We start from the raw sequence: 22,010 nt of genomic DNA, 5'->3' as shown, positions 1-22,010 counted from the left end.
ATGTGGCATCGAACATGCTTGGCATCACTCAATTTGAAGCGAGATTCGACGATTCCTTGGTATTCTGGAAACTATGCTATACAATTTGAACAATCATCATACGTATATAAATCGCTGTACAGAAGAGAAACACAACAGAAAATGGGAAATGATGTTTTATAGGGTCTCTACTCGCGAACCCAGACAGCAGCCATACCCATACCGGTGCCAACGCACATGCTGGTGACACCGATCTTCTTGTTGGTGCGCTTCAGCTCTGTCAGCAACGTGCTGACCTGGCGCGAACCCGTGCAGCCAAGAGGGTGTCCAAAAGCAATGGCACCTCCCTTGGGGTTGATCTTCTCCTGGGGCAGGCCCAGCTCATTGACACACCACACACACTGAGACGCGAAGGCCTCGTTGATCTCGTAGATGTCCACATCATCCTTAGTGATGCCGGCCTTCTCAAGAGCCACGGGGATGGCCTTCCAGGGCCCAATACCCATGAGCAGGGGCTTCACGCCCACCACACTGGCAGTCACATATTTACCAATGATCTTCTGGCCCAGGCGCTCGGCAGTCGATCGCTTCATCAACAAGACAGCGGCGGCGCCGTCGGAGATCTGGGATGCGTTGCCGGCATGGATCGAACCATCCTTGGCGAAGGCAGGGCGGATCTTACCGAGGGACTCGGGAGTCATGCCCTCACGGATGCCATCGTCGGCCTTGACCGTGATGGTCTTCTCCTCGCCGGTCTTAGGGTGGGTCCACTTCACCTGCAGAGGGGCAATCTCTTCTTCGAAAAGCCCTGCCTTCTGGGCCTTGACAGCCTTCTGGTAGGAGGAAGCAGCGAAGGCATCCTGGGCGGTTCGAGTGACCTTCCTATCCTTGGCCATCTGCTCGGAGAGAACACCCATGGGAACCTTGCAGTTGGCCGATTCGGGGTGGTTCTCAAGCAGCTCGGAGAATTCGGTCACCGCACCGGGACTGGCAATCGAATTCCGTCAGCATGTGGTCTCTAGTGACACTTCCGGTCGTAGCTACGTAGACATGTAGATACATACCCATATTGAGAGGACATGCTCTCCACACCCGCACCGATGCCCACGTCAATCATCCCCGACTTAATTGCATTGGCAATATCCACAACGGCCTGCAGACCACTGGAGCATTGACGGTTCAAGCTCCTGACAGACGTCGTCTCCGGGAAGCCAGCCACCAGGGCGGCCGCCCTGAACTCGGTGGCACCGCCACCGGGAGCGAGAACGGAGCCAACAGCAACGTCATCAACGAGCTTAGTATCAATACCACTCTTGTCGATCACGGCCTTGAAAACACCCGCCAGCAGGTCGGCAGCAGCAGTATCCTTGAAGGCACCCTTTCCACCCTTGGTGAGGGCGGTACGCAGAGCGCATGTGACAACAATATCATCCGGGTGTTTCTCGGTGATGGCAGCAACACCCTTCTTGCCACCGAAGTGGGAAGCCACCTGGGTCAAACGTTGTTGAGCTAGAAGTCAGGGACAGTTAGGTGGGTGTTTCCAAGAAAGGAGTACTACATCTTTTTTACAGATTGCTGCGACTTACCGGAAGACATAATGACGTCAATATAAGCCACACGATATCACACGAGAGAAAGAGAAAATATCCAAGGAACAAAGGGACAAGTCGGAATAATAACCACCAGGGAGGACCTCCTTTATAAGACAAACCTGGGGGAGCCCGCGTGGAGAAGACGAACCCACCTGTCGGCCATGTTCCCTTTTTGACTCCATCGCCGTCCCGTGAAAATACCGAGGTCCAGCCGGGTTATCATTGTTCCGCGCTCAGGGGTCACGGGACCCCCGGGATTGTCCATAGTTTCATGTGAAGAAGGCCAGATGAATAGTAATCTGATTTTGGGGCATTGGTTCATCCAAGGATCGACATGGAAGGATTGGACATGGGGAATCAGTATGATACTGCAGATGCTCCGTAGACCCCATATACCTAGGGACTATATACATGTCTTGATGCTGAAGAGCGGGATTTCCATCAGGAAACACTCTTGACGTCTTTGATCAACTGTAATGCAAGTAATAGACTCCAATTCCGGTGCCGTGCAAACTTTATTAGACGCAAAAACATATAAATTAAAGAAGAAGAAAAAAAAGCGCAGATGAGGATCCAACGCATTGCCTATTCGGGTCACATGAAGCCCAGGATGTGGTCATGTGAATCCATCCGCAACTTTTCCCGGTTCGCCTGAACAGGAAAGAATCCGCCTAGTTTCTCAAACTCTACGAAGCAACGACGCAACGACTCTCGTCCCCCTTTCTTTCTCTATGAATTCAACACATATCTTCCGCAGACTCCCTTCTGTTTTCTTAACGGCATCGCCGACACCATCCGTTGCACCATGGAGAAATCTCCCCGGCGGATTTCGAGTCTGGTCCCATGTGCGTATACATCCATACCAAAATGACCCTCGCGCTCCCACCACCTCTTTCTCCCTTTATATATCTCTCTCTCACTTAGCTTACAAGCACTCTTAGAGCCAGCCATATCCCACCCGACAATTCTCCCAAACATCTCCCATTCTCTCGTCGCCATTCCGACTCTCCTCGAACAATGACAACCACCCCCCATTGCAAACCTCTTCTGACCTCCCCCCCGACACCGATCCGCTAGCCTACTACAGTCCCTACATGCCAAAGCGCCGATGGCCCCCGGACATGTCGAAACTATCACCGAAACACCAGTTCCGATTAGAGCGGAAATACCGCCGGCGCGCCGCACTCAAATTTGCCCGTCCCAAGTGGACAAAGGCGACGAAGTTGGTGCAGTGGGGAGTTATAGGATGTATGCCCCTCTCTTTATTTCTTTCTCTCTGTGTGTATCTTCACGATGAGGGTGGTGACGCTGACGGAGGTAAAACAGTTGTTTTGGTGTATGCCTTTCTCTTCATGGAATGGGATGATAAAGGAAGTCCGTTTGATGAGGTGAGAACCACTCCCTTTTTTATTATCTCTTTGAGTACATGGTCCTAGAACTTGTCTATGGAGGGAATCCGTTCTGACACAGGATGTGGCGCAGCTCCGTAGGGCGTTCTTTGCTAGCGTTAAGGGGGCATTCTCTACTCTACCTCCAGCGCCGGTTCAGAGATCCAACGACACCGCTAAGGATCAGTAAGTAATTTGGGAAGGACTACATCTATAGATATAGATAGATCTTACGCTGTCAATACGCTGGACACTTGCCATATGACGAGGTCTAGCTGCTCGATACATGATACCACAAGGAAAGGACTGGGAACCTCCCCAATCGACGCATACTGTAGATTATCTTACCATCACATATATATCCAGAGGAATTTTTGTACTTGTACCATTCAACTATTATCTACACCCTAGAAAATCGTTTTATTCTTCTGACGTAACGAGGTGGCTTGGAAATACAACGCAGCTGTCCAAAATAAAAGGAAGAGACAGGATTTCGGTCTGACATCCACTTGCAAGAAATTCAACAAAATTCGTCAGGTTTGGGGCCCGTTCCTTCATTAAGTCATTTCGCCGTTGTCGTGAGGCAACAGATAGATGATACACCCGAACTCCCAAGAAATACCAACGCCCTCCGGCACAATACTCCGGGAAACAATCAAAATAGAGAGTGAGTTCAAAAGAGCAATGTAAAAAACCCATGAAACGCCGATTCATGTCTGTGTTGAAAATACGGCTGGTCATGCAATGGAGAGGTGTCGGATAAACATAGAATACGCCAGTAAAAGCTAAAGATCGAGGGCCTGTGAGGCATGGACCGATTGTTGAGGCTGTTTTAAACCCTAGACCCAGTTATCAATCGGGTCATTCTTCGACGACAATCGGTTGTTAGCTGGGAGATCCAACGCCAGTTCCAATTTGGGAGGCTTTTCATCTACAAGGCCTTTGTGGGGGCTCCCCCCAGCCACTCTGACCGGTGATTTAGTCGGCGAGCCAAGCACAGGTCGAGGCGGCCCTTCGCGGACCGCTAGGTATGGCCAGTCATCTTCGACGGCAGCGGCCACCCATGTGCGTAGGCAATCATGCACAGAGGCATAAAACTTCTCCTTGCACGTCCGCAAACTGCCACCCATGACTTTCTCAAACCCGGAGGCTCGAAGTTCGGCGCGAAGCTGATTGCGTTCCTCGCCAGTTGGCAGGGACGCAACAAGGCCGTTCAACAGATCCACGTGCGCAGCCAAATAGTTGGTAGCATCCCACTCCACCCCACCAACGTAAGGAGCAGCAGGGACGGGAGGCCGGGGAGTGGGGAAATGCCGGTCTCGAAAGCTCTTTAAGGCTGGATCGGCATGCACAATTGGAACCACATTCAGATGGTGTAGGAAGATCCAAAACACTTCTTTAGTCACATTGGTGACTTCTTTGCACCAAACTCGGTACGGTCGTGTTTGATATATGTTCGCTATAAATGCCAGTGGCTGGTTTTCTTCCGGGGGGGTAGGGTCTCGTAAGTAGGAGAGAATTCGAATGGCCCGAGCCGCCGCATCCTGAGACGAAACTGCCGACGAAAGTTGGGTGAAAATAAGATTGATGATGATACCACGAGTGGTAAACTCGCTTGGTCCTTTCTTTTCTTCATCGAATAGCATTTTTAAGAGTGCCGGAAAGAGCTCTCCTTCGATCTTCGTCAGGAGTTGAAGTGCAACGGATGTGGTACAGAGCGCCTTCAAGCACAGCAATGTCTCATGAAGCAGACTGTCTTCATGGTCCTCCCTGTTGACTCGTAAGCATGTTGGTATCCTTGACTAGGGCTAGAACGAAGTACATACCTCCACTCCACCTTCATGATCCGATACAGTAACTGCACGATTTCGTCCATGCCACCATCCGCAATGAAGGTATCAACCCAGCTGACCGTCTCATTTCGCAGAAGGATTCGAAGCTTATGCACTTTGCCTACCTCTACCATTTCTGGTTTCTGGATTTCTTTTAAGTAGTGAACAAAATCCGATGGGTCAGCAGCAGTATCCCGACAGGCCGTCGCAGAAAGAGAGGTCGTGGAACCTGTTGGGGTCAGGATCTTAGAGAGTGACGTAGGATGCGAGAAATCGGCAGACTTCGGCCGCCGATGAGAACTAAAACTCTCTGGCCGCTGCTTCTTGGTCGGTGATAAACTACCCTTGGAAAACGAGAATCCACGGCTTCTGGAGCGGGATCGAGACCCTTTGGCGTCCTGGTCTTGTCGGTCTTCTTTCTGTTCTTTTCTGCGCCCTCGGCGGCCCGTACTGTCGTTGGTGTATACACTGGTACTCGCGCTGTGTGGTGTACTGTTTTCTGCTTTGTCTTTTTGGATAAAGTCGGCCTTTATATTAGTATCCAAAGACCTCATCTTGTCTCTCATATTGTGGGGGATGTTTCTTGCGTCCTGAGCAGGACATTAGCTTCCAAATTCCAACTAGAAATAAGACTAGGGTAAGAAATACGGACCAGAAGCTTTTCAAACTCGCTCTCGAGGTCTTTCGCGTTGAGTTTTCTTTGCAGCTCAGCCTCTTGTTCTTTCGCATTGAAGGCCGAGATTGCCGCCTGGACACGAGAAATTCTTTTAGGATTTTGTTCTGGCTTCTGTTCCGTCACCGGTCGAGAGCCAGGTCCTGATAGCGCGCGAGATCGTCCGCGTCCCTCGGATGGGATAGAATTCAGTTGATCAATTGGTGCTGCTCTCTCAATGGAGAGATTCGGAGGCAGTGCGAAAAAGTCCTTCACCTTACGGTTCGCTGCAATGAAGTCAGATTTTGGGCGAGGCTTTCCACTTGTGCGGGTTGTCAGAGACGGCTGGTGATAATCGTAGAAATTACGCTGTTGTGCCGGTCCATATCCCTTAGGCGTGTATAGTGAGACCTCTTCCTGAAAGGTCCTACGCCTGTTTGGAGAGCTTGATCCATCCGCCTGCTTGTGGAACGAACCTGTTGTGAATTGACTCCAGGTCGGCGAAGGCATGCTGTCCATCAAGTCTGTAGGACTCTGGTTTTCCTTATCCCGCATACTCTTGTTGCTATCTGCTTTTCGTCCCCGCTGGGACCGCTTCAATATGGCAGTGAGGCTGTTGGTAGACTTGGCCTTTTTGGGCTTGAAGTCTGCAGATTCATCTTCCAGCCGCTCCTCTGTTTTATTGTCCTTGCGTTCCATATAGCTCTTTAATGACTTCAGCGACACAGCACTTTTCGTCTTCTTATGCAGGCCCGTCTTCTCGCTTTTGGCCGGTGATTTCTGAGAGCCAGCGTTGGCACCATCACAGTTAGGAATGATTTCTGTCAATGGTTGCTGGTTCAAAGTAGCATAGGACTGGTCTTCTGGAGAAACGAATGGGCTGCCCGAAGGGTGGCCTGTGTGAGAAGCCTTCGAGGGGATAACTTCGTCCGCAGAATGGGTTCTCTTATGAGCTTTGGATAACAAAATCGATCGCAAGACTGATGGTTTGGTTGGAATTCGGGTAGTATCTTCGAAAATATTAGGGCCTTGCATGCTGGGGGCCATATCGTATCACCTTTATCCTGAAACTCATGGCAATAGAAGATTAGAACCCAGTATACATTGTCAAATAGGACAGGTGGATAATTACAGAAGAACTTACGGTAAGTGATGTCCCGGTGCGGCACGCCGTGCAAGCAAACAGAGCGCAAGAGGAAGATGGGGAGAAACAGACGAAGACAGGACAAGAAGGCAGCCTATACACACAAAGGAGCAACAACAGCAAAGTATCAAAGAAGCAAAGGCATTGAGGGAGGACAGACAAAAGCAAACGAACAAAACTGGAGGGAAGTAAAGACGATAGAAGAGGATGACGAGGCCCCAACAACAATAGCAGCAACCACCGGAGTGGACAACGCGTGGGCAGACCGAGGCTTTGAAGACTTCCAGAGTGACAAAGATAGGCAACAGCCGTAAATTACCTCCACAGCCTAAACTGATCTGACAACGGCGTTTCCAAACGGCTGGAGGTGCACTGGGGAGGATGTAAACAGACTGCGGTATCGCGGTTGCTGGGGGCAACCACTGGTCTCGGTGGTGGTGGTGGTGGTGGGCTAACCATCGATCAGCGCCATCCTGCATCATCATCATGAATGGTCGCTAGTATGATGACTAGGATGTGGTGGAGTACTCCATATGTAGGCATCCTCTGTGGGAGGTCAGCTGGATATACTGCCAATAGTTAATTCAACAGATGGATAGATAGACCACATGATAAATATATTCTGTTTATAGATCCGAACTCAGTCCACATTCAGTGGGATGCATGATGATGATGAGCCAGCCTGTAGGACTCCCATGCAGGATCTCCTCTCACAATCACATACAAGGAAGAAACATTCGGATTGTTCTTTTCTTATTCATTCTGGTCACGGGGAAGGATCTCATGGGACGCCAAGCAAATCGACTGTCTTGTCTTTCTTTGGTCGTGGGGCTGCCTTCTTGATGCTGCATGGTCTGTCTCCAGTCATTTACTGTACATCTTGTCAGACCTCTCCTGGGATGCTAGATCGATATATGTTGATTTTATGTTGATTGACCTATCCACATCCATCTGTCAGGATGGAGGGGATCTTGCGGGGACTAGGTTCCTCTGGTCCAGAACTGCCCACCCACGAAGATGCGTCATTACCAAATTTTGGGTCCCACAACCCACTCCGTCTACTGGTAAACTCCAATCAACCTCGTCGACACATTAAAACTGAGGACAACAAGTGACAATCGGGTTAGATCTCTCGTTGTGTCTCTCCCATCGGCAGTAGCAACCGTTTAGCCCGCCGCAATCGGGCAGTTTCGGGCACTCTACCCCACAGGATTCTTCCCGGCGGACGTGGGCCGAGTGAATTTGAGTCTGTTTATTCTCCGAAGATTCAATTTCAAGTGTACTGTCTGCATAGGATTCCTGGTTCTTGTCGAATACTCTCGGACAAGACAGCTCGAATCTTCAATAACTATGAATTGCCCCTCCAGAACCGATGACACGCTCGAGAACCCGGGCTGGAACCAAAACCCACCCGCGCTGAATGCCGACATAACTACTCGAAACAATTTTAATGGCATAGCCAACTCGAAGGTCCACAGGAGGCATGCATCTGGGAAGGGAAGCCCTCTGGGGGAAGGAATTACGGTGATCGAGTCTCAGTCCTATGGCACCGATGGAGGCGAGCCGGAGAGTGAGAAGAAAACCCCTGGCGAAGTGGTCTCTGCTGCCTCTGGGTATGAACCACCCAAGGCAGACAGCGGATTACCTCGCCGTCACTTTCCACAGTGTATCACGTCTTTTTCTTTGCATGTGGCCCAGAGCATCGTCAAGTTCGCCCGTTTCGTGGGTCCTGGCTTCTTGATCGCTGTGGCTTACATTGACCCCGGGAACTATGCCACCGATGTTGCTGCCGGGGCTGAGTTTCGATATGCCCTTTTGTTCATTGTACTCCTCTCCAACCTTTTTGCTATATTCCTACAGTCCTTGTGTATCAAGTTGGGCACGGTAACGGGTTTGAATCTTGCAGAGAATTGCAGAGAACATCTCCCCAAATGGCTGGTGATTGTTCTCTATATCTTTTCCGAGGCTGCTATTGTGGCAACCGACATTGCTGAGGTAGGGCGGTCCTCACTGGGTAGTTAGGTATCGCGTGATACTGATCCGATTCTGCAGGTTGTGGGATCGGCAATTGCGCTCAATCTTTTGCTGAAGATCCCTCTGGTCGCTGGATGTGCCATCACTCTGGCCGACGTCCTCTTCATTCTCATCTTCTACAGGCCAAATGGTTCCATGTGGGGTCTACGTTTATTCGAATTCTTTGTCATGGCCCTGGTGCTGGGGGTTGTGGTGTGCTTCTGTATTCAGCTATCTCTCATTAAACATCAGTCAGTTGGTGAAGTTTTTAAGGGATACCTGCCATCATCGGCCGTCGTACAGTCACAGGGGTGAGTGAATTAATTTTCCAACCGGCCCGTGACAATGGAAGCCAACCTCTAATGTAAATTTGCTGGTTACAGTCTGTACCAGAGCTGTGGGATCCTCGGCGCTACAGTTATGCCCCATTCCATGTTTCTCGGCAGCGGTGTCGTCCAGTCACGCTTGAAAGATTTCGATGTCACTCAAGGCTACGTGGATGCATCGGTCTGCATAGGAAGTACAGGCGGAGAGGTGGAATATAGACCGTCCCTCCATGCCATCCGGGGCTGTATGAAATACTCCATCATCGAGCTCACATTGTCACTTTTCACTTTCGCACTATTTGTGAACAGTGCGATCCTCATTGTTGCTGGCGCTTCTCTCTACGGAACATCGGGCGCTGATGACGCTGATCTCTGGGGGATTCACAACCTTCTCTCCAAATCCATCTCTTCCGCCGCGGGCCTCGTCTTTGCGCTAGCCTTGCTTCTTTCGGGCATTTCTGCCGGCATTGTTTGCACCATGGCGGGACAGATGGTGAGCGAGGGGATGCTGAACTGGAGCATTCAGCCCTGGCTTCGCCGACTGATCACGCGGTCGATCAGCATTATCCCCAGTATTATCATTGCCGGGGCTGTGGGGAAGGACGGGTTGAACAAAACCCTCACGGCCAGTCAAGTGGTGTTGAGTGTTATCCTTCCGTTTGTATCCGCTCCATTGGTCTACTTTACTTGCCGTAACCGCTACATGACCGTCCCCGCTGAACGAATCAGTTACGGTCAGGAGCCAGGGGACCAGGTGCCTCAGGAGGGCGTCAAAATGAGAAACAACTATCTCGTTTCGGGAATAGCCATTGCCGTATGGCTGATTATTGCTGTTATGAACGTCGCATTGCTTGTCCTCGTTGGGCTCGGCAAGGCTTGAACCGACAGTATGCAGATCCGAGGATTGACTTTGGCTGAGGCGGCGAGTTGACCGATTTCTTTCTCGCGGAAAAAACGTAGTCACTACGGTATGCTGGAATATCAATTGACAGCCGAGCAATTTCCATTAATACATGAGGGAACTATTGAGGTTGATGGTAGAGTGGAAGGGGAAAAGGGAATCATATAGGGGATACGTAGAATATGTACTAAGCATAGATAGCTCGATGATGCGGAAGAATAAAATGAAGGGGAAGAAGAAAAAAAAAAAAAGAAACCCAGATTGCCGCCCATAATTGAAACTCCAATAACGTTGCAAGTCATATGCATCATTAGCCCAAGCCGCCAGCGGGCTCCTTGACCTTGGTCTGCTCGGGCGGCTCGTCGATAAACTGGGGTGGAGCCACCTCATCCTGCAGGAAACTGGGCATCGTACTTTCGCCCATGGAGCTCTCCATCATGGTCTCCTCTCCCAAAGCCTCCAGCTCCGCGTCGAGTTCGGCCTCGTCCACATCCTCCGGGACATCGTAGGCGCGCGATATGCTCTCCTGGATCTCATTGCCTACCTCCATCAAATCTGCCATCTCATCCTGCATCCGCTCGATCTTATCTATGTCGATCTTGCCATATTGCTTTTTCAGAGTCGATGTCGTTGTCTTCATCGCATCGACCGTTGTCATCACATTCTTCAGATTATCCTGCATCATCCCGGCCTGCTCCATATTCCAGGACTGTTGGGACAGCTGATCCCTCTGCGCCTCGTACTGTTTGCGACGCTGTAGAACCTTGAGGGCCTTTTGGCGGAGGGCGGTTTTGCCCGGTCCATCACGCATCCTCGCGATCTTGGTCTGATAGGTAGAGAGCTCCGAGTTGAGGGCGGCTAGTTTGACGTCGATACTTGCAACGCGGTTGTCCACCTGGAGAAGGTTAACCATGTCCCATTTGGGTGCAACTTATCCTAATCCACAGGGCGACTTACTCCGGCGATGGCATTGTCAAGTGTCGGCTTGGGAGCCGAATTCTTTGTCCCAAACAGTCGATTCATTTTGCGTTTCGTGCGCTACCGAACCTTTGGGGTGGAGGGATACAGGTCAGTCATATAGAAGGGGACTAGAGATCGCCCAGACGTACAGCTTTAGTATGGTAAATATACGATGAGGCAGCCCACAGTGGGCCAAGTCTCGTCAAGTTAGTAGGTGAGAGACACAAGAAGGGTTCGAAGGCGGTAAGATAGCTGTCGTGCGTATCATCCGGTATCATCCACGGAGGGGTCTGTCTTTGGATTGTAATCGACACACGGAAATCTGGTCATACGGTAGGACAGCAGGTTGGGTTTCTCTCCTCCCCCACGACGAAACTTGGCGGCGGTGATACCTGCACGTGACCTGTAGGTGGCGCACGCCGACAGTGAAGATGGGGGGAAATAGTGTATCCAAGGCATCTACGGAATCCAGGATGCATCTGCATAGACCTCTCATCATCTGACAACGATCCGAGGCGAGAGGATCATCACCGACACGTGTGACGGGGGATTTCCTAGCTGGATTACCAATAATCCATCTGAGTAAATACCGTGTAAGGGTATCCGATACTTGCGTGCCCACCATGACGGGTAAGGCCAGTGCGGTACCAGATACATCTAATCCAGCCTCCCCCAGCAATAAAACCAGCCTCGTGCACTACCGAGAGAGGGAATTCGACATCGTTGAGAGCCGTCAGTCGGATTGATAGAACCCTCCTGCAGGCAAAATCATTCAAACCAAATCCCCTTGGCACAGAAACCGTCGCCCGTGGTGCCTGGTCCGAGGCGAACTGAGGGTCTCTCTAGACTCTCTCCGTCCTCGCGTATCTCCCTCCCTTCTCTTTTCCCCGCCGTCGGGCTTGTTCATGTTGGGTATTCCGCCCTGGTTAACCTTCCAAGGACCAAACTTGCCGGCCGATCCAGACGCAGCCGCCAGCGCAACTCACCGAACTTCTGCTTTGCCATCTCTGCCCTGTGCTTCCCTCCTGATTCTCCTACGAAACAGCCTCCCCCGACCGGCTGACAGGCTGTTTCTAATCGACAACGGAGACTTTACTCTGACGCAGCAGACATTCCCAACCGCCGACGGCCTGGTTTCGCCTGTGCCTCTTGACGTCCACTTGGTCTGTTCTCGCCTCCCTCGAAAGAGTTTGGGACGATTTTTCCTTCATTGTCGCTCCCTTAGGTCGTGAAGGTAAGATATCGCTTTTTATTTCTTCTTCATTTCCTTTCGCCATGTTTTGTATCGGATCTGTCCCTCATCGGCTTATGCATCCCCTGATTTGTCATGGTCTTACTCCGTTTTCTCATGGCTTCCTTGGGCGCCTCTGGCGTCTATTTGAGTCGATCTTGACAACTTCATCTCTTCTTTTAAAATAGTTGGATTGCTAACGTGCTTTTGTAGCGCTAGTTCGCTCGGACCGGATTTGGTTTTTCTACTATTCTCTTTATTGCTTCCTCCTTCCTCTTTCCTCTTTCTCCCCTTTTGTTATATTGATACGACTTGCATATGACGATCTGACCTCATTGGAATCTGCCTATTTGACGCATTCGAATTCTGAACGCATTTCCCTAAACCGCTCGACCTCCTTGCGCGGGTTTGTAACGTATAGAGCTCTTCATCGTGGGACCTCGGTGAGCAACCGCCACCGCCACAGACGCTCGCAACATCTTGCCTTTCTCTGTTCCATGAATTATTTCACTCAGTTCTATAATTCAACATGTTTTGGCGTTTCGGGGGATATGCAAGTATCTCATCCATTGATACCCTGCTTGACAGGCCCGAAGTCAGCCTGGAGGAGCTTTTGGACGAGTCAGAGCTGATCCAGGAGCTGAAGCAACATAATACAAAACTCATAGAGTATTTACGAGATGATAATGTCTTGAAACGTCTTATGGACTATGTGATTGCCCCTAGCCTGGTCAACGATGATGATGAAGAGGACGGTACCAACGACAGCAATGCCGCAAAGACGTTAAATGATGCTTCTGCGGAGGGAAGGCGGGGTGATCCGCTGAGGGAACTTTTGGATCCAGAAGACTTGGACAAGGCGGAGAAGGACCGCCTCAAGCGAGCCTATGTGGCATGTGAGATTCTTTCGTCGGAAGTCTGGTCGATATTGGAATCCATCATGCTCAATCCCGGCTACTTACGGGACTTCTGGGGCTTCGTGCGGAGACCCCCGACCCTGGACTCGGTTCAAGCGAGTTATTTTACGAAAGTGAACGAGACCTTGTTTGACAAAAAAACTAGCGAAATGTTGGAGTTCTTCAAGTCTCTAGAGGGCATCATCCCGGCCATTCTCCTGCATGTGGATAATCCGATGGTCATGGACCTTTTATTGAAGATCATCAGCCTTGAGAAGGCAGAGGGGGGTCAGGGGATCGTCGATGTGAGTTCATGGTGAAAGTCGCCCCTACACCCGGTTTAGGTGCTGACATTCAACTTGTAGTGGTTGCAAACGCAAGACCTAATACCTATCCTTCTCTCGTTTCTGTCATCCGACTGTCCAGCCTCTGTCCAAACTTCAGCGGGTGATTTCCTGAAGGCAATTATCACCATCTCTGCGAATGCCACCCAAAATGACCAATCATGTATCGGACCCAATAGTCTGACCCGTCAGTTGGTCTCTAAGCCATGTGTGGAGAGCCTCATCAAGGCTATGCTGCAGGGCGGAAACCCTTTGACGGTCGGCGTTGGTATCGTTATCGAAGTCATTCGAAAGAACAACTCCGACTATGACCCCGAAAATGTCAACAGCCCCGACTCAATGCCCTCTACCTACGACCCCATCTATCTTGGAACTCTCCTGCGACTTTTCGCGAAGCACATCCCTGATTTCATGGCGCTGGTTCAAAGCTCGAAACACACTGTCCATCACGGTGGGCAGGTGAAGAGCGTAGAGAGGGGACGGCTCAATTCGGCCTGGGGTGCTAAAATCGAACCTCTGGGATTTGATCGGTTCAAAACTTGCGAGCTAATGGCGGAGCTTTTGCACTGCAGTAACATGGGCCTCCTGAACGAACCGGGAAGTGACGAATATGTGCAGCAACGGGATGATGAACGGGAGAGGCTGGTCCGGGAGGGGGTTTTCAGCCTGCATCGAGACGAAGCTTCCGGGTTCGATGGGAACGAGTCTACAGCAGATTTCGTGAATGGATCGGTAATTGGATATGGTTCTCCAGAAAACTCCAAGGTTCTTGAGTCGTCAGTGAACACCGGCGAAGATGGGTTCGAGGATGTTGGCTCGTCAGGCATTCTTGTCGACAAGGAGAAAGATGCCTCTGAAGACAAGAACTCGAGCAACCAAGAACTGCCATCGCAGCACGTGCCTCTAGAGGGGCAAGAATCCCGCCCTGCTCCGGAACCAGCCTCGATTGAGGCCTCGGTGAATAGTGATCAGAGCCAGAAGGATACGCTGGAGACTTCAACAACGGCTCAGACGCGCATACCTTCTGATCCTCTATCTCCTACAACGTCAGGGCTCACAGACCAAATTGGGGAAGTCTCTCTTGACGCTCAAACCCCGAATGAGACCCAGTCATCAACTAGCGGGCCGTCCGAGGAATCGAGAGCTGCCCCGTCAAGTGATCAAGGCCAGGAGCAATCTTCTGCTCCGATGTCATCCTACCCCGAGGCGGTTCCGCCTCCTCTTTTCGCCGCAAAACCGCAGATCCCCCTAAACACCCCCCCGAGTCCTGATACTGCTGGCCAGGTCGGCGATGCTTCGGGTCCTACAGAGTCTGTTCCAGAACCAGCATCGACCCAGAAAGATAAGGCGGACCCCGAAGAACAGATGCATCCGGACATCCAGATTGACACCAATGGGCTCCCTGTTGTAGGTGATTATCTGAAGCTTATGTTTGTCAAGAATCGGGTCGTCCCCACCATTCTGGTGAGTACCAATTGAGAGATAATAGTCTGCAGCTTGCCACTAACATCATTTCCTAAGGACTTCTTTTTCCGTTTCCCATGGAACAACTTTCTTCACAATGTTGTCTATGACGTTGTGCAACAAGTGTTCAATGGCCCTATGGAACGAGGGTACAATCGAGCGTTGGCCATAGATGTTTTTGAGACTGGTCGCATAACACAAGAGATTGTGGAAGGACAAAAAAGAAGCGACGAAGCACAGCGAATCAAGCAGATCCGACTAGGGTATATGGGGCATTTGACGCTTATTGCCGAGGAGGTCGTCAAGTTTAGCGAACGACACCCACCGGAATTACTGTCGCCAACAGTCATGGACAACGTGTTGAACCCCGAATGGATCGATTATGTCGAACAGACTTTGTCTGAGACACGAGAGCGAGACAACGCGATCCTGGGTGGGGTTCGCCCTGACATGTCGATTGGCAGTCGCCAGGGCATGCTCAATACAGGCCAAAGCATGAATACCTCTTCTGCGCTTGCTGAAGCTGGTCTCAATGGTGCGGCTGGGGCCTCCAACTTCCAGGGCTTTGATATGAACCAAGGAAGTGTGTCCGGCGGGGCTTTCGGCCTTGGTGGTGGCAGCAGCTCTTTGCTGAGTGGGTTTGCCAGTTCGAGTGATGATGACGAAGACGAAGACATGGAAGACCATGATGAACGAAATTCAACCGAACTATCCGCCGAAGGCGGCCCTGAAAATGTGGGTGATGATTCCTTTACTGACATTGACATGCACGATTGATGATGATTTGCACTTGTGGATTTGACTTCGCCCTCCAACCTCCTTTGCATGCTCGTTCCCAGCATTCCTCATTATCTTCCCGACCAAGAGGCAAGGAAGGATTAGCATATGATAAATGACGGGAGTAGTGGTTCCAGACGGTCATACACTTAGAGCGTTTGGCTTGCAGCGCTTTCTAAACACGTATGAGTTCATCCATCTAAACCTAGCTCTCCCCGATGTCATGTGGAATTTTCTTTTACTTATCTCTTTCTCTTACTTATCTCTTTCTCTTTCTGGTGCATTTTGTTTTTTGTGTATATCAAGCTTTATCCCTTCTTTCTGGAACTCCTTCTGCTCTGTATAGTTATTTGATACATGTGCATGCCCAATACACCCAATATACAGTCATTGCAGAGTAACTGACCTTGCAATGAACCATGATAGGCCTCCGGTTCCACCAGCCAGCCTATTCCTATCCTTCCTCCACCTCCCGCTCCTCTAAGTCTTGGACCGTCTCGAGCACGGAGGCAATTAGCTGCTCGGTTAGCCCTGCAAAAGCAGCAGGCAGCTGAGAACAACGAGAACAGGGACGAAGACAGGCCGGAGGGCGCCCATGAGAATACGGACTCGCAATGGTCTTCGAACCCGTTTGTGATCGCCGGTCTGGAGGAGGACGGCGACGCAGGGGGCTCGCCGGCAAGATCGGCCTTCGCATCAACCGATTTCGCACCCGCGCATAAAGACGAGTCTTTCTCGTCTCCTACATTTCCCGAATCAGGATTTAGTCCTCCCGACTCCCTGTCAAGTAACTCCGACGATGATGGCAAAGCCAGGGCGCAAGGGGTGAGGCGTAAAGAGAGGGTTCCCCTAGAAGTCGACGATGATGATGACGACATGGGGGAGATGGTTGGTCCTTCGAGCGGGGGGGACATGATGGACTCCGACGAAGAGGACGAGGCCATCATCAACGAGTCACTGGGGTATCCGGATCTTGGCCCGGGAAGATACAAAAGCTTCCGCAGATCGCGGATGGGGCCGTCTCCTTTTGGAGACGATCCTAATGATAGCAGCGATGGCGAGGATGACGGACTGGTCGAGATCTTGGTTCCCGGAAGGAAATCGTGATCGCTCCTTTAGCTATATGGCACCGTACCTAGTTCTATTCTGGGTGCTTCATGCCGGTCCTTGTCTTGGAGGATTAGCGATCGTGCTTGCCTACCTGGACGAAAACCTGTACTCATTATACTGTACACTATTGACCGGAATGCACGGCTGGCACGGTCTTGGGGGGCCGAGATGCGGTCTACACACGCGGGAGGAAATACTGAGAAGGAAGGGGACCATCGCAGGTCCTGGAGGAGGACTTCTGATTTTAATGGATTCCATCAAGGGAACGTTATGACCTGCACCGGCGTTGATGATTTGTTGTTGGCATTTGTCCTTGCTGGGAGAACTGTTACGACTTGCATTCTGGCTAGAGTCTCTCAGGCAGGGAAGTTGTACGATAACCAAGTTAGAATTGCGCTGTTATCTTTTTTTTTCTTTTCTCTCTTTTCTCTTTTCTTTTTGATCTTAGGTCGCCTTGATGCGAACTGTAAATCTGTAAGCGGACGGGACAACGACAGAAAAAAAAAAAAAAAGTGGGACACTGCGTTCATAATTCCTTCATTCCAATCGATCAATCTTGCACTTCCCCCACTTCCATTAACAACGGGAATTTTTCCCTTGTGTGTTCGCGATGGCCAGTGATTCGACTTGCCCGTCGGCTTCCTCCCAGTGAGATCTTATTTGGTCCTATTTCACCGACCGTAATTACTACGGCTAGGTGTCGGATTTCAAGACACTACTGACTCCACACAGACCCAATGACAACAACAGCTTGGAACTATACACCACGCTGCTGCAATGGTTGATCACCTATGGCGGTCATGTCCATGAAAGCGTCCAGATCGCCAAGGATGACCGACGAGGGGTGCACCTGCAAGTCCGCAAGGACTGTAAGGATGGCATTGCGGCCGGCACACACGTTCTCCGAACGCCACTGGCTACTACCATGTCATACTTCAATGCCATAGGGTATGCCGGCAATGGTGATGCTTCGGTGAGATTCTCAGCGCATGGTCTTAACTTTCCTCCGGCTTTCATGGAGGCCGTCGGACCGGAGGAAACATCAACTTTCTTTCTGATTGGCCAATTCCTGCGCGGAGACGAAGGGTTCTGGTTCCCCTATATTAGAGCGCTTCCTCAGCCGGGGCAATTGACTACCCCCCTGTATTATGAAGGGGATGATCTGGTGTGGTTGGAGGGGACGAGTCTACTTTCCGCTCGAGATCAAAGGATAAACCTATGGCGGACGAAGTACGAGAGTGCGCTTGGAGAACTGCGGAAATCAGGCTTTGAAGGGGCTGAGAAATACACTTGGTGAGTGGTTGCCATGGACGAAAACTTGTGTAGCGGATATTATTTATATCGGGAGATTCGTCGATGACAGAGTCTGATCTGGACCAGGGATCTGTACATCTGGGCGTCAACTATCTTTACTTCTCGCGCATTTTCAGCGAAGGTGCTTGCTGGAGTCATCCCCGACGATGAAGTGCCCGAAGGGAGCATCTCGGTCCTTCTTCCCGTCATCGATGTCTCGAATCACCGGCCACTTACCAAGGTGGAGTGGCAAGCTGGTGAAGATGACGTCGCGTATCTTGTCCTGCGGGACGTCGCTGCTGGGGATGAGATAGCGAATAACTATGGCCCTCGGAATAATGAACAGCGTGCGTGCACCGACAGAGAATATCCTTCTTCCAGGCAGAAGTTTACTGACTGATGATACCTAGTAATGATGAACTATGGCTTCTGCCTCCCAGACAACCCGTGCGATTATCGCATCGTCAGTCTCCGAGCACCCCCTGGCAGTCCTCTTCAAGTGGCCAAGTCACAGCAGATGCAAATGTTCCCCGCGCTAGCTACGCATCCAGCGAATGATCACTACTACGTGTTCAGCGTTTTCTATCCTCTACTTGACCCAGATACCCCCATGGAACATTCGATCTTTTCCCCGGCGCTGTTCCACGGCGTGTCTATCTTGGCGGCAAATAATAGGGAATTGCAGACTCTGGAGATTTCCGAGCAAGAAGTCCGGATTGCACATGACTACGGGAACTCGCGGGCTGACCTTGCCGCTATCAGCCAGATTACCATCGAGCTGATCACCCACATTGCCAAGCTGAAGTCCTCTGCCGAAGAGCTCCCCAGTCCGTGTAATCTCAAACAGACCCATGCCAAAATCTACCGGGACAGTCAGATCATGCTGTCGGAAACAGCCCTGGTCATTGCTGCTTGGACGCTCCACCGGGCACGGCAGCACAACTGTGGTGGCAGTTGGGGAGACACCAAACGACTCCTGGGTGCCCATATGAGCCGGGTCCCGGCGGGCAAGTTTCCCCAGGAAGTCCTGTCTCGAACCCAAGTACGAATCCTGGAGCGCCCGTCCATCCTGGCGAACAATGGAGAGCTCTTTGCATTGAACGAGCTAGTGGATCTCCTGCCAGTTGCAATGCAGCAGCCGTGCACAGCCTGTTTCCAGGAAGTTACTTCGACAATGGAAAGGGCCATCCCGATGCTGCGAGGTAGCCCGGAATCGCCGTTTGGCTTCCCAATGTTTCTTTGTGTGATAACCGCGGCCTATAGGGCCGCGAAGTGCTCTCAGGAGACATGCCAGCTCTCACCACGATTAACCAAATGGGTCCAGTTCTTGCTGGACAAGTATCCACCGCCTCCCAACGACGTCCGTTGGGCGCTGGAGGAGGAGGACGATGAACAGATGTTGGACATGTTTGACGACGCTCTCATGAAGAAGAGACGCCAGGACTCGGATGTATTCTCACTCTTGGCCAAATACACGGGAGATTGGGAGGGAGACGACTGGTGGCTATCCCCCAATTGGATGCGATGGGCATGGATGATTTGCGAGCAGGAGCGTGTCTCGGTCCCAGAGGATCCGCTGGGACTGCTAGGGGCTAGAGAAGAGGGACCCGGATCGATTATGCTGTCGACGGTGACGTATCTGTATGTTCCGCAGCCGTAGAAAGACACACCTTGAATACAGACGAGTAGATATCCTTGATCGCAGATGTACACTTGCTATCGTGAAGTATGATATGATGAGTCAGCAAATTACTCAGCTAATCAGGTGACTTCCAGCAGCCAATCAGGGGCGGGCGAAAGGCGGATATTCAGCAACGCAGGAATTGCCTCAACTCTCCATCGATGCTGCTCCCTTCGTCCTTCCTCCTCTCCCATCTCCCCTCTCCCAAACGCCATTGGGTCTCACTTATCATCATGATATCTCGAGCGGCGGCTCCCTCGTCTTCCTCTCTCGCCTCCCTCTCCTCCCGCTCCCTCCGAATCCATCGCCCGGCCGCCCGCTCCTTCGCGACCGTCCAGGACAACCAACCCCCCGTACGGCATCATGGCGGTCTGCAGGATCAGGACCGCATTTTCACGAATCTCTATGGACACCATGGCCCGGATTTGAAGTCCGCCATGAAGTATGGTGATTGGCACCGCACCAAGGATATCGTGCTGAAGGGCCATGACTGGGTATGCATTCCTTTCTCCGGTCAACTAACCAACAATCAATCAATTGAGTTGTCAATTGCGTTGTTGCGATGATATCTACCACGGAGAGGACCAGCTAAATGCTAACCGATAGCTTTGCAACGTGTAGCTTATTTCAGAACTCAAGTCCTCGGGTCTTCGTGGTCGCGGTGGTGCCGGGTTTCCCTCAGGATTGAAATATGTGAGTAGTAACCCATTTCCGGCGTTCCGTAACAAGAAGTTTCTTGGTTGGGCTGACACAATAATTCTCCCTCGCACAGTCCTTCATGAACTTCAAGGACTGGGACAAGGATCCCAGACCCCGCTATCTGGTCGTCAACGCCGACGAGGGTGAGCCAGGAACTTGCAAAGACCGTGAGATCATGCGGAAAGATCCCCAGAAGCTTATCGAGGGCTGCCTCGTCGTCGGCCGTGCCATGAACGCCAACGCCGCCTACATTTACATTCGTGGTGAATTCTACCAGGAAGCCACCATCCTCCAGCGCGCCATCAACGAGGCCTACGAGGCTGGTCTGATTGGCAAGAACGCCTGCGGAACTGGCTACGACTTCGATGTCTACATCCACCGCGGCATGGGTGCCTACGTCTGCGGTGAGGAGACCTCCCTTATCGAATCTATCGAGGGCAAGGCCGGCAAGCCTCGTCTCAAGCCCCCATTCCCGGCGGCCGTGGGTCTGTTCGGATGCCCCAGTACCGTCACCAACGTTGAGACCGTCGCTGTGACCCCCACCATCATGCGTCGGGGAGCCAACTGGTTCGCCTCGTTCGGTCGGGAGCGGAACGCCGGCACCAAGCTCTTCTGTATCTCCGGCCACGTCAACAACCCCTGCACCGTAGAGGAGGAGATGTCGATCCCTCTGCGCGAGCTGATCGACCGTCACTGCGGTGGCGTCCGCGGCGGCTGGGACAACCTCCTGGCTGTCATTCCCGGTGGATCGTCCACCCCGGTCATCCCCAAGTCGGTCTGCGACGAGCAGCTCATGGACTTCGACGCCTTGAAGGACTCACAGACGGGTCTGGGAACCGCCGCCGTCATCGTGATGGACAAGTCAACCGACATTGTGCGCGCGATCTCGCGTCTGTCGACCTTCTACAAGCACGAGAGTTGCGGCCAGTGCACCCCCTGCCGTGAGGGTAGCAAGTGGACCATGCAGATGATGCAGCGTCTGGAGACCGGCCAGGCCCGCGAGCGTGAGATCGACATGCTACAGGAACTCACCAAGCAGGTCGAGGGTCACACCATCTGCGCCCTGGGCGAGGCCTTCGCCTGGCCCATCCAGGGTCTGATCCGTCACTTCCGTCCCGAACTCGAGGCCCGCATCAAGGAATACTCCCAGGAACTCGGCGGTCAATCCCCATATGCTGGTGGCTGGCATCCTAACAGCCGGGCAGAGGGCAAGCTGATTTCCCCCGGCATGTAAAAAAAAAAAAGAAAAGAAAAAAAAATATTTCTCAAATGTCCATTCACATCTCTCCCGTCGATGAGTTTCTGTGTCTATTTTAAATCCAGATGCGGCGTTTTTACGTTTGTGAGGGACATTTGCATAGAGATGTGTGATTTACGCCGAGCAGGAGTGTTTTCCATACTCTCTCTTTTTTTTACTTTGCCTCTCCATCCGCCCGCTTAATGTTCAGTTTAGGTTTCAAATTATGTACAGTTTCCCGGTAGCAATTCATATCTATCTCTCTTTTTGTTACTCTATCTCTTAGTGTAATCCGTCTTTAGGGTGGACATAATATCATATTCATCTATCTAGGACGCTACGGGGGTAGTCACCTGGGATCACGAGGTTGATTGTAGAGAAAGGCTCAAGTTTCAGCTCGCTCTGCAGCCACGATACATTCTGTTGAGATTATAATTCTAAGAAAGATCTGCCAAAGGTATGCATTGCATTTGGTCGAGTCGCCTAGACTT

At 51.5% G+C, this 22,010-nt stretch overlaps 8 protein-coding genes across 8 annotated transcripts; 5 read left to right on the top strand and 3 right to left on the bottom strand.

Annotated features, from left to right (window-relative positions):
* Positions 1-167: 167 nt before the first annotated feature.
* On the bottom strand, positions 168-1,575 carry POT1 (3-ketoacyl-coA thiolase peroxisomal A precursor; the record flags this gene model as incomplete). Its single annotated transcript, XM_033569297.1, has 3 exons — positions 168-966; positions 1,044-1,488; positions 1,566-1,575. The coding sequence occupies 3 exons, from the start codon at positions 1,573-1,575 to the stop codon at positions 168-170; spliced, it is 1,254 nt and encodes a 417-aa protein (XP_033428103.1).
* Positions 1,576-2,302: 727 nt separating this feature from the next.
* On the top strand, positions 2,303-3,149 carry ATNIH1004_004626 (uncharacterized protein; the record flags this gene model as incomplete). The annotated part of the gene is made up of 4 exons (XM_033569296.1): positions 2,303-2,416; positions 2,513-2,819; positions 2,898-2,959; positions 3,042-3,149. 4 exons carry the CDS (start codon positions 2,303-2,305, stop codon positions 3,147-3,149), a joined length of 591 nt encoding a protein of 196 aa, XP_033428102.1.
* A 649-nt stretch (positions 3,150-3,798) lies between these two features.
* On the bottom strand, positions 3,799-6,478 carry ATNIH1004_004625 (uncharacterized protein; the record flags this gene model as incomplete). Its single annotated transcript, XM_033569295.1, has 3 exons — positions 3,799-4,729; positions 4,786-5,381; positions 5,444-6,478. 3 exons carry the CDS (start codon positions 6,476-6,478, stop codon positions 3,799-3,801), a joined length of 2,562 nt encoding a protein of 853 aa, XP_033428101.1.
* A 1,459-nt stretch (positions 6,479-7,937) lies between these two features.
* On the top strand, positions 7,938-9,806 carry ATNIH1004_004624 (NRAMP family metal ion transporter; the record flags this gene model as incomplete). Its single annotated transcript, XM_033569294.1, has 3 exons — positions 7,938-8,582; positions 8,640-8,911; positions 8,984-9,806. The coding sequence occupies 3 exons, from the start codon at positions 7,938-7,940 to the stop codon at positions 9,804-9,806; spliced, it is 1,740 nt and encodes a 579-aa protein (XP_033428100.1).
* Positions 9,807-10,137: 331 nt separating this feature from the next.
* CHMP5 (putative SNF7 family protein (Cta1)) lies at positions 10,138-10,850 on the bottom strand (the record flags this gene model as incomplete). Its single annotated transcript, XM_033569293.1, has 2 exons — positions 10,138-10,722; positions 10,785-10,850. 2 exons carry the CDS (start codon positions 10,848-10,850, stop codon positions 10,138-10,140), a joined length of 651 nt encoding a protein of 216 aa, XP_033428099.1.
* A 1,697-nt stretch (positions 10,851-12,547) lies between these two features.
* ATNIH1004_004622 (uncharacterized protein) lies at positions 12,548-16,606 on the top strand (the record flags this gene model as incomplete). Its single annotated transcript, XM_033569292.1, has 4 exons — positions 12,548-13,219; positions 13,280-14,722; positions 14,780-15,457; positions 15,926-16,606. The coding sequence occupies 4 exons, from the start codon at positions 12,548-12,550 to the stop codon at positions 16,604-16,606; spliced, it is 3,474 nt and encodes a 1,157-aa protein (XP_033428098.1).
* Positions 16,607-17,066: 460 nt separating this feature from the next.
* ATNIH1004_004621 (SET domain protein) lies at positions 17,067-19,562 on the top strand (the record flags this gene model as incomplete). The annotated part of the gene is made up of 4 exons (XM_033569291.1): positions 17,067-17,083; positions 17,342-17,902; positions 17,990-18,249; positions 18,313-19,562. 4 exons carry the CDS (start codon positions 17,067-17,069, stop codon positions 19,560-19,562), a joined length of 2,088 nt encoding a protein of 695 aa, XP_033428097.1.
* Positions 19,563-19,816: 254 nt separating this feature from the next.
* Positions 19,817-21,516, top strand: NDH51 (NADH-quinone oxidoreductase subunit NuoF; the record flags this gene model as incomplete). The annotated part of the gene is made up of 3 exons (XM_033569290.1): positions 19,817-20,077; positions 20,205-20,276; positions 20,356-21,516. The coding sequence occupies 3 exons, from the start codon at positions 19,817-19,819 to the stop codon at positions 21,514-21,516; spliced, it is 1,494 nt and encodes a 497-aa protein (XP_033428096.1).
* Positions 21,517-22,010: the final 494 nt, after the last annotated feature.

This window comes from Aspergillus tanneri (genome assembly GCF_003426965.1).
Source record: "Aspergillus tanneri strain NIH1004 chromosome Unknown AapTan_3_pilon_pilon_pilon, whole genome shotgun sequence".
NCBI classification, from domain to species: Eukaryota; Fungi; Ascomycota; class Eurotiomycetes; order Eurotiales; family Aspergillaceae; genus Aspergillus; species Aspergillus tanneri.
This window is presented reverse-complemented; position numbering and strand designations above follow the sequence as displayed.